The sequence below is a fragment of the Heptranchias perlo genome, chromosome 27 (genome assembly GCF_035084215.1).
Source record: "Heptranchias perlo isolate sHepPer1 chromosome 27, sHepPer1.hap1, whole genome shotgun sequence".
Classification (NCBI taxonomy): Eukaryota; Metazoa; Chordata; class Chondrichthyes; order Hexanchiformes; family Hexanchidae; genus Heptranchias; species Heptranchias perlo.
This window is the reverse complement of record NC_090351.1, coordinates 31,724,788-31,736,015: the sequence shown is the minus strand read 5'-3', so window position 1 is coordinate 31,736,015 and position 11,228 is coordinate 31,724,788. Positions and strand designations below refer to the sequence as shown.

Genomic DNA, 11,228 nt, shown 5'->3' with positions numbered 1-11,228 from the left:
AATTCCTGTTATTATAAAATGAACATACATCCAATTTACCATGAACAAAATCACAAGCAATATACATACCACAGATGGATACAGCTACTATGAAAAAATTTGGTTAAACCATTTAAATCAAATCATATGTAGAAGTTGAAAGACAAAAGTTAAAAGGGTAGTGGATCAGAGTGCTAAGTAAAATTTATCAGAGAGGCTGCAGTTAAAGCTCAAACAGGTTAAGAACAGTACAAAGATTCATCATTGTTATTTTCACAACACTATTAAGAACACAAAAATATAGGAAGAGGAGAAAAATCTATTCACCTCAGGAAGGTCAGGTGCAAACCAGCTACTATTTGCCCCATCAAATAGAGATTTATTTCATCTCATAAGGGAGGTGACTTTCAAATACTTTTCTCCCAATTCCCAAAAGTAATGGTGCAAAACAACTACCTATCTTCCACCTCCATTTTGAACAATGATTGAGCCTTTTGCAAAGTGACATTTACATGACTGCAGATAAGGAATCATCCTGTAACACTGATTATTTTCATTTTCACATCGTTCACCTGACGAAGGAGGAAGCCTCCGAAAGCTTGTGAATTTAAAATAAAATTGCTGGACTATAACTTGGTGTTGTAAAATTGATTATTTACTCATCAAGGTCTTTTCAGTTCCCCAGGACCTTCAATCACAGTCTTGATCTGAAATGTATACAGCTTTTTATAAAACATCCACATGTTGTTCTTTTTCCCAGGGGCTATGCCAGATTCATTTTATTCTGTGGGGAAAAATATTCATTCTCACTGTAGGAAGGATATGCAATACAGCAAAAGCAGGTAGTAATTTTCCACCTTGGAGATAAAAACTATAATATATTGCAAAATTAGGGGAATTACTTTGAATACAACACACTCTCCCTGGGCTTTCCTTCCCGTGACAATAAACGGTGGCTTCCTTCCAAAAGATGATCTTGTGAGAAGATGCACAACAGGCACCAAACCATAAATTAGCAGACCCGAAGACATAACCCAAGATAAACCCTTTCTTCCTCCACCTCCAAAAAACAGAGGAATACTGAAAGGTACACCCATTTTCACCATTTTGGTTGCAGTAATGAAATTACCACCTTTAAGAAACTATTTCCTGAGAAACCAGAACTTTCCTGCCCTTCAGCAAACATGTTGCTAACCTAATGTCATCCTTATGGATCAATTAAAAAAGAGGCAACGGGCATTGATGTAGAGTGGTGGTTAACCACGTGGGGAAAAGTTGCGGAGACTTAATTTGCATGAGATTGACTATGTTAATGAGGCGAACGTTGTTACATTGAAGTTGCTACATGTCGCGCAGGCGCAGTACGGCCGTCTTCTGCTATCGGTGTCCAGAGCCACGAGGGGTCGGGGGCTGGGAGTGATTTAAAGCCCAGGGTAGCTGTCTGTGGGCGGCTGATTAGTGCTGTCTGGGGCCCGGGGAATTGTGAATCGAGTGACCCTTTATTGGGGGGGGGGTTTAATCGGAAATGCCGAAGGTTAAGGCGGGTAAAGGCGGAGGGGAGCCGAGAAGCTTGCCCCTGGCCGATCAGATTCTGCAGGGGGCCGCCGTGAAACCAGTCACCCGCATCAAGAAGCGAGACCAGAGGGAAGAGGCCGAGGATGAGTACGTGGATGAGAAACTGTCCCGGAAGATTCTGGAGCAGGCCAGGATCCAGCAGGAGGAGCTGGAGGCAGAGCATGGAGTGGGGAAGAAATCGGAAGGGAAAAGAACGAAAACCACGGTCCTGGGTAGGTCTGGCCTGGACTGACTGCGCGACACGACCGGGGCGGGGGGGAGGCATGACATCTATTGTAAAGGGATCGCTGTTAAATCAGCATTACTCCAGCTTTTCAAAGTTTGAAATTAGTCTCTTGCAAAAAAAAAAGAGCGTTTTAAAATTTTAACGGAAATGGAATTCTAACCAAGTTAAGGGGAAGCTAGATAAGTCCATGAGGGAGAAAGGAACAGAAGGACATGTTGATGGGGTGAGATGAAGTGGAGTGGGAGGAGGCTCGTGTGGAGCATCAACACCAGCAGAGATCCGTTGGGCCGAATGGTCTGTTTCTGTGGTCTAAATACTATGTAAGTGTGTCCACTCGAAATATGAACTAATTTCTTTACAGAAGCTGACGGGCCTACTATGTATTTACAACATTTTCTGTGTGATGTAGTGATTCCAGGACCACAGTTGACAAGTACAAACTACATTCTTTTCTGTGTGTTCCTTCAGATTATTTTAAACGATGTATAATAATTCTATTGTACTAATAAGACAAGAAAATGATAGAAATGTCGGTCAACAACTGAAGGAATTTTTAAAAAGTTAAGATTTTAGATGGAGACCTTCATCTGACCATTTTAGTTTGTTGTATCAGTATGTTGTACAACTGACTGAGGTTAGATTGCTTCATTGTACACAATTTCCCGAGAAGGTGTCGTGTCACATTTTGGGATTTTTGATCATTTCCTTTTCCCCACAGGATTTTGAAAAAGAGTTACATTTAAATGTTGGGGCTGTAAAGCAAAGTGTATTTGAGTTCTTTTTAAATTACTGAGACAAAAGGTGGTTAAAAATATCAATAAGCTAGGCATTTACATTGGTTCCACAAAGACTGAAAACAATAAGCAATCTGTTCCCCTGTCTTGGTAATTGATAAACATCTCACAACCACTGTGTTGGGAAGTCCCCAGTCCTAGACCCTCCTCTCTAGTGAACACAGGGAAATAAAAAGAACAAGAACAGACACAGCAAACAAAAAAGCTGCTAGAATAGGCTTTCATCTAGACTCTGAGGTTAGAATGCATGTGAATAGTTAGATGTTATTTTGTTTAAATCAAGTAAGACGTGGGGAAATGTAATATGTTCGTTATTTGGTATTATATGAGGACAAGTTGTACTGATTGAATTAAGTGACTCCAGTCTTAATATTGATGGTGATGTTGGTGCTGAACTCACTGGAGGTTCTTGTCTTACCCATTACAGTTTCCCTACAGGTACAGGGCAGGACTTAGGCAAAAACAAAGTCTTGTAATTTGCAACATCTGTTTTAACCAGTTTGAGGTAATCTTGGAAACACTGCAAGACCAAATTCAGCAGCTGCTAAACTGTTTTCAGTTCACTGGAGCAATATTGCCAAAAGCCTTGTCTGTAACAAGGTAAAGACCAGAACAATGTGTTCTGCTGTACAGGATTTAACTATCATTTACTTTTAATGTTATCCAGAGCTGGAAATGAAACTGTTGAATGTGGTCTAAAAGACAGGAGTAATGAATGTGGACAAGGCTTCAACAGAAAGGCTGCAGCATTCCATATGTAGAACTTGCCATATTTAATACTGGGAATTGTGAGTATATATGAACAGCCATATATTGTGCTGTTTAAAAACTCAGCAGCTCCTTATTAAATATGGCAAATTGGCATCTCTGCTTATGACACTTTGCCATCTCTGCTGTCTTATCAATTGCAGTTGTATACTTAGAAGCAAATAATCCTCGCACACCTCCAGCAGTTTGGTTCAAAAGAAACATGGAAGAGGTCACTGGCTGACCTCTGCTAAAGAACGGAGGAAGCTAAACCAAGGGGGTGAAAATAAAAAGATATCATTAAAAAAAAGTAATTCAGTGAGAAGCCCCATGGGGTGCAGGTGGTTATTCAATTTGTTTTGATTTTGTAGGCACAAGTTCAAAGGGTAAAGGTTCTGACTCCGAATCGGATGATGAATGGCCTGCACTGGACAGGGCTACGGCGATCGCAAAGGAAGAGTATTGCGGGGAAGTCATAGTAAACCCTGAGGATGAAAAGGCAATCGATATGTTCATGAGCAAAAATCCACCACTGAGGTAATCCGCAGCTTTTTGGTATTTGTGCGGAATTGGCCGCTCTTTAACTGCGATTTTCTGCTGCAGCATAAAAACTCTGCGAGTTCTGCTTTGTGCCTGCTCCATTCCAGTGCTCCCGATGACGGCCGATTTTCTGGTTTTGGGCTCATTTTAAATTTTGTCAAGCAGGATACCCGCCTCGTGGGGATTTCTGTGGCAGGTCTCTCGTGCCTGTCATTGTGTAGTGTAGCTGGAGAGAGGAGTCAGGTGTTTTTTTTATTTTTAATCTGAAATTGCAGAGATGGGGAGTTGAATCAGTCATATATCCCCCCACCTCCCCACACACGTACCATAATAACAGCGTTTCTAGTGTCCAGCATTGCTCTGCTAAAAATTGTGAGAAGTGCACTATTTACATACATGTTTTGTAGATGCTTCGTCATAATAAGACGGACGTGTATGTCCCCTGTCACTTCTGGCGGAAAACCTTGTAAGTGCTGGGAACTGCAGGAAGCTGCCAGAGTATGTCCTGTCTGATTTCTCTGCCCCTGGCGAGTCAGCATAATTCTAGCAGAAATTACTGTCTTTTGGGTGCAAGTCAGTCAGTGATTGTCAGCAGGCTCTTTGTCTGAGTGTGTAGGGGGTGGTGAGCATCACAGCTGAGCTTGTTTGTTGTCTTATCCAACATGCGCCTGTATGTAGTATCCAGCAGGAGTCACTGTTTAGTGACAGGAGCGGTCGCAAGTAGGTTGATTTTGTTTTTGGGGCCTCTCATCCCGCCTGCCAGCCCCAGAATACTGAAGTCAGACGTAATGCCTCTACTGACATCTTTGTGGATTGAAAAACCCAGCACAGAGGGTTGCACCTGGGCTTTTCTGCTCCTCGTGTCTATATGGCTCAGTACCACATAGGGCAATGCATTTATCCACAGAACCGTTTGAGAAGTGAGGGTTATTCTTATGAAATTATAGTTTAGTTGAAGCCTTTATCACCACTTTCTTTCTACTATCACTAAGTGTCGAGTTGGCAGATGTCGTCAAATAATTATCAACCCTCCCATTTTGAGCCCGAACGTTAGACGGGTATAAATGTATTTTGGCCGAATGTGTCAGTTTACTTTTTTGTTTTGCACCGAAGGCGTACTCTTGCTGACATCATTATGGAGAAGATTACGGAGAAGCAGACCGAAGTGGAAACAGCCATGTCTGAAATCTCTGGTCGACCTATGCCTCAGCTTGACCCCAGAGTCCTGGAGGTGTATAAGGGAGTTCGTGAGGTAAAGGGTTCTGCCACATTCATAGTAAATGATATTTTATTGACCAGGGCAGTAGCTTTAGCAATGGAATATTGTACCCACTAACTTGAGGGCACAAGTTCTGATCAGTTGTCAGTTGTTATATTTTACTAGTCTTCAGCCATGCCACTAGAGGGAGTGCTGTGTTGGAGAGTGAGTGAGACAAGTGGATAGATAGGACCAAAATTGCCTTATATTTCTTAATGAAGGAAGAAATGTGGTGGCAGTAATTGGGACCTGAATGATTTTCTGTGCAGCAACAAGTACATTCATGTGTTGATGCCTTCTTATTGCATCTTGCTGACCAGTGGGAACAATCTATCACTATTGCTTCACCAAAACCCTTCATACTCTTGAGGGACTCTATCAAGTTATCCTTTAACTTATTCAGCGCTAGTGAAAAAGCCTAACTTCTCACGTCTTTCTTCATAACTGTAACTCCTCATCTGTGGTAACATCCAGTGGAGCTACGGTGAACCTTTCCTTTAATAACATGTCCAAAACTGTACTCCAATTGTAGCCTTATTCAGTTCCATATTACCTTCTTGCTTTTGCATGTTACGCCTCTAGATACAAAACCAATGATTCCACTTGCTTTATCTACTTAAACTGGTACCTACAATGACCTATATATCTGCATACCAAGGTCCCTCCATTCCACTTTTTTTATTCGTTCATGGGATGTGGGCGTCGCTAGCAAGGCCAGCATTTATTGCCCATCCCAAATTGCCCTTGAGAAGGTGGTGGTGAGCCGCCTTCTTGAACCGCTGCAGTGCATGAGGTGAAAGTTCTCTCACAGTGCTGTTAGGTAGGGAGTTCCAGGATTTTGACCCAGCGACGATGAAGGAATGGCGATATATTTCCAAGTTGGGATATATTCCATTTGAAATTTTACGATTTAAGGTGTGCTTCCTTCCCCCGTTCTTATTTCTAAAAGGCATCCCTTCACGTTTCTCTACACTGAACTGCATTTGCTAACCGTCTGTCCACCCTACCAGCCCATCCATTTCCTCCTGTAGTCTTTCACAGTCCTCATCACAATTTGCTTTCTCTCCCACCCCTAGTTTGGTGTCATTGTGAAACTTTGATTTTGTTCCCTCAACTCCTAATTAATGTGTGTAGTAAATAAGTGGTCACTGTGGAACCCCCCTCACCATACCTTTCCAATCCAAAAAAAAACCTTTTACCCCTACTCTTTGCAAAGCATGGAAAATTGGTTAGAAAGCAAACTTTGAATTAATTGTTAAAAAGGGGCTATGGTACAAACAAATGAGTTAAGAAAGTTAAGATACGAAAAAGATGCTTTCAAGTAGAAAGATACCCTTTCACTAAATATGTTACTTAAATTGTTATTATCTCTACCTCCCTGACTGTCCTATGTATCAACCCTGGGAAAACAGGGTGAGCGGCTATCACTCTGCAACTGAGTTTTTATCATCTGTGCAAATAGCTAAAGTTGATTGTTTCTTTCTCTTCCTTTCTCCATCTCTCTTCTCCCTACCCCTTATTTCTGGAGGAAAATGCTTCTCCTGTGCTGGGGAAGTCTACCACATGACCCATTTGAGAGAGGGAATATGGCGTGTGGTGAATCATGGGGGCAGATTTGTGTGCTGCTAATTTCTGTGTTCGGTTAAGTGAAATGCAGCCCCAGTGAACCATTTATAACCAGAATCTCCTTTCTCAAATACTTCTGGTGACTGGTGTCCATTGTTAATGCATTTGACTAAATTTTTCTGCAAATGTAATTTGTTAAAATTTTTAACATTTAAAGCAGGAATAAAATGAGAAAATCTCACTTTTCAGTGGATTGAATTTTACATTTTATTTCCCTAAAGGTATTGTGTAAGTACAGAAGCGGGAAACTTCCCAAAGCCTTTAAGATTATCCCGGCATTGTCAAACTGGGAGCAGATCTTGTACATCACCGAACCAGAGACCTGGACAGCAGCAGCCATGTATCAGGCGACACGGTAAGAGACCAGCATTCTTGTAACCCTTTGAGAACTGAAGTGCCCTTTTTGGTTGTTTTTGCCCTCTTTTGGCAGGGATACCTGACCTGGTGGCCAGTACAGCTATTATGCGTTGTTGGGAGGCGATTATAGAGGTGGGCTAGTTTTTTTAAATGCAAGTATTTTTTGCTCAACCCACTTCATAGAGCTCTTTGATTAGGTTTAACCCCCTCCCCCAGTACTATTGACAAGAAGTTTGCATTATGGAGTTACTTGCTGCTTCTGTTGAGGGTAGGAGCCGTGCTGCTGTGTTGGGGTTAGTTGCTTGTAATATTCTTGACCATTAGCTCAGTTTGGTGATTCAGTATCCAAAGAAAGCTACCTCCTGAGGGGTTGTTGTGTCCTTACGTAAAGGAGTGCTTCACTGTGATTTCACCATCTTTGTTTGTTTAAAGAAACAAAATTGTCATCTTGATGCTATGTTTGCATAATTTCCCTCCCTCCCCTTAAATCTCCGATAGGATCTTTTCTGCCAATTTGAAGGCGAGGATGGCGCAGAGATTCTATAACTTGGTACTTTTGCCTCGAGTGAGAGATGACATTGCAGAATACAAACGGCTGAACTTTCATCTTTACATGGCCTTAAAAAAAGCGCTTTTCAAACCCGGAGCTTGGTTTAAAGGTAAGATGGCTTTCCTCTGGTAAAGGCGATAGAGAAAGCTGATGTAGAGATAAGTATAATTCTGTTTTAACTCACTGAAAAATGAGTTGAAAAACTCACTGAAAAACGAGTTGAAAAACTCACTGAAAAACTTCCAGGTATAATACATCTACCATTGCATGTATTGCAATGGTAGATGTATTATACCTGGAAGTTTTTGTCTCATAAAATACCACTGATCAGCAGAGTACGGTTGATTTGTCGTTTTGTAGAATCTTTTCCCAGTCGTCAGATGTTAACGCAGATCAGCAGTGTTGTCGTTGGGACTTCAGTAAAGTGGAATTGGGGGCACAGGGTGGGGGGGAGGGGAGGGGTGACATTTCTTAACTTGAACTGTGAAGACCGTGTAGCAGTAAATTGTAGATTTTCCTTCTGAACCTGGGTTGTGATTGGAGAGAGTATTTTTCGCTCTAGAATGCGAGGATTCAGTACTAATGGTTCCAGCTCGAGTCACTGGTGGCAGCGAGAAACTATTCATATTTTTAAAAAACGAACACGTTTTCCCCTCCTGTGGTGAAGGTACTGGCTCTTGCTTTGGTTGTGATTTCATGGGTGCCAACAGCTCTTTGATTGCTCATCCAAATGACCATTTTTCACATGAGCCTGGGCAGTGAGTGTTGGCAGATTATTTGTGAAGGACATCCCATTTTAAAAAGGTGTTTAGTTGAGAACACTATGCGTTTACTTAAATGCAATTTCCCCACCCCCCCCATAGTGTATTGGTATGAATATTTGAGGTTAGGACCAGATCAGCCATGATCTTATTGAATGGCGGAGCAGGCTCGAGGGGCTGATTGGCCTACTCCTGCTCCTATTTCTTATGTTCTTATACTAAATGCTATTCCTATGGCTCCTGCTATTCTACTTGATTAGTGACAACAAAAAATTACAACTAGAGACAGCTGTAATAAGGACAGGGTACTTTACAAACTGACCTTGGTGGTTGCTGGGAACACAAAAAAAAACTTGGAGAAAATGTCTGAGGATAAATATGGGAAGTGTCACATTTCCTGTGTCTGCTCCGGACAAGTCAGCAGGTCAACTCCTCCCTGCTCAATAGTGAATTTCTAACTTTCCTTGTGCGAGAGTGAGCCGGAAAAAAATATATAATTTGCAAGGGAAAGGCAGGAATTGATGCTCAATTGCAATACTAATTTTATTAACTTTTTTTTCCCCGTTCCCCAGGTATTCTACTTCCTTTATGTGAATCTGGCATGTGCACACTAAGAGAAGCTATCATTATTGGCAGCATTCTGACTAAATGCTCTATTCCAGTTCTGCATACCAGGTAATTGTTGGTTTGTACGTGGTGTGTTTATAAATCCATAATAGTCTAATACCATTCAATTGAAATTGTGACCCCATTACCCCTTGTATTGTCTGCACTTTTGGTCACCCCTCCTAATATCTCCTCCTTCGGCTCGGCACCATCTTGTTTTTGTTTACTCCCCTGCGAAGTGCCTCGGAACATATTTTTTCCATGTTAAAGGTGTTGTCTGAATGCGAGTTGTTGTTGCTGCCCATAGCTCTTTTCCTTCCACCCAATCGTGTCTTTTAAAATAAGTGAACTCAACAAATTCCACTCTTGAATCTTACTTTGGTGGAGGGACGAAAACAACTCGTGGAATGCATGTTGTGCCTTGGTTCCAAAATGATGCATGTGTAAAAATACAAATTCAGGTATGAGTGGGCATTCTCTAAATTTCTAAATTTAATCATTATAAGTTTCAGCGGTGACTCAAAAGCTTCCAACGGTGCAGGCATACATACGTTTTATAATCTGCAGTTTTGTGATATCAGTATCTCTATCTCTTTACCATAATATTTCTTCTGTTAATAGTGCTGCAATGCTGAAGATTGCAGAAATGGAATATAATGGAGCAAACAGCATCTTCCTTCGACTGATGATTGACAAGAAGTACGCGCTTCCCTTCCGAGTTATCGATGCTCTGGTTTTTCACTTCCTGCAGTTCAGGACTGATAAGCGAAACCTGCCAGTACTGTGGCACCAGAGCCTGCTTACCTTTGCCCAGCGGTATAAGGAGGACCTGTCCTCCGAACAGAAGGAGTCATTACTGGAACTGCTGAGGATCCACGGTCATCCACATATTTCACCTGAGACCAGGCGTGAATTGGTCAACTCCAAATCGAGGGACGTAGAAGTGGGAATGGCAGTGGAATGACGTACTTGTATCTCATTTCCTACAGATTGTGTACTCTTGCGTGAATAAATATCTGGGTTTGAAGTGAGGTTGATCTATCTGATTCTCTCAATAGAACTCTCACTAGGAAGTGGGGACAAATAATTGTTTATCTGTTGCACGACACACATGATTAATGATTTCTTTTTGCACCCACTTCTTTCCCTGCTCCCCTCAGCTTTTTCCCAGCCTAGAGAAATGGAATCATGCTGTTTTACGGCTTTGTGGGCACTGTCAGCCCCCTGGTACCTAGCCCAAGTGGCCAGTCTTTGTGTTTGTTTGGACTTTGAGAGTTGACCGGCTACGTGGGGCATGAAGCATCATAGACCAGCCTAATCCTGTGCTCACCTGACATCCACATAGCCACACGGGGGTCATTGGGTAAAGTTTAGAAGCAGGAACCCTGGTTGGTTGTTCGTTCTCCCTGCTCAAGCACACTGAGGCCAATTGTAGGTCCCTGGCTAAGCTGCTGACTCAGTATGTACAAGGGACTTTATCCACTGTCAGTGTGGGATTTGATGACTTTTGCAGTAGGATTTTTGGGAATATTCCCTTTGCAGAAGGTACTATCGCAATGTCAATAAATTCAAATCAGTCATCTCGTTAATAGGAATTTACTGCACTAAGTTTTTACCCACTATAAGACTTTTGCACAACAATGACAGAAGAAAGTAGGTGTCAACCTTGGCTCAATTGTTAGCACTCTTGCCTCTGAGTCAGGAGGTCATGGGTTCAAGCTCCACGCCAGAGACTCTGAACACATAATCCAGACTGGCACTTCAATGCAGTACTGAGGGAGTGCTGCACTGTCGGCATACTGTCTTTCGTGAGACGTTAAATTGAGGGTCCGTCTGTCCTCTCTGGTGGACATATTTATCCCTCAATCAACGTAACTTTTTAAAAAAAAAAACAATTTTTTTGTTCGTTCATGGGACGTGGGTGTCACTGGCAAGGCCAGCATTTATTGCCCATCCCTAATTGCCCTTGAGAAGATGGTGGTGAGCCTTATCTGGTCATTTATTTCATTGCTATTTGTGGGGCCTTGCTGTGCACAAATTGACTGTTGTGTTTCCTACATTACAACAGTGACTACACTTCAAAAAAAGTACTTAATTGTCTGTAAAGAGCTCTGGGGCAGCCTGAGGTTGTGAAAGACACTATATAAATACAATTCCTTTTCCTTTCTTTAAGCCCAACATTGCAAGGATTTCTACTGTGTGAAGTTTG

General features: G+C 42.0%; 1 protein-coding gene across 1 annotated transcript; it reads left to right on the top strand.

The window, feature by feature from the left end:
* Positions 1-1,340: 1,340 nt before the first annotated feature.
* On the top strand, positions 1,341-10,046 carry bysl (bystin-like). The gene is made up of 7 exons (XM_068007570.1): positions 1,341-1,766; positions 3,693-3,858; positions 4,975-5,113; positions 6,967-7,100; positions 7,601-7,761; positions 8,986-9,088; positions 9,641-10,046. Exons 1-7 carry the CDS (start codon positions 1,505-1,507, stop codon positions 9,981-9,983), a joined length of 1,308 nt encoding a protein of 435 aa, XP_067863671.1. The 5' UTR covers positions 1,341-1,504; the 3' UTR covers positions 9,984-10,046.
* Positions 10,047-11,228: the final 1,182 nt, after the last annotated feature.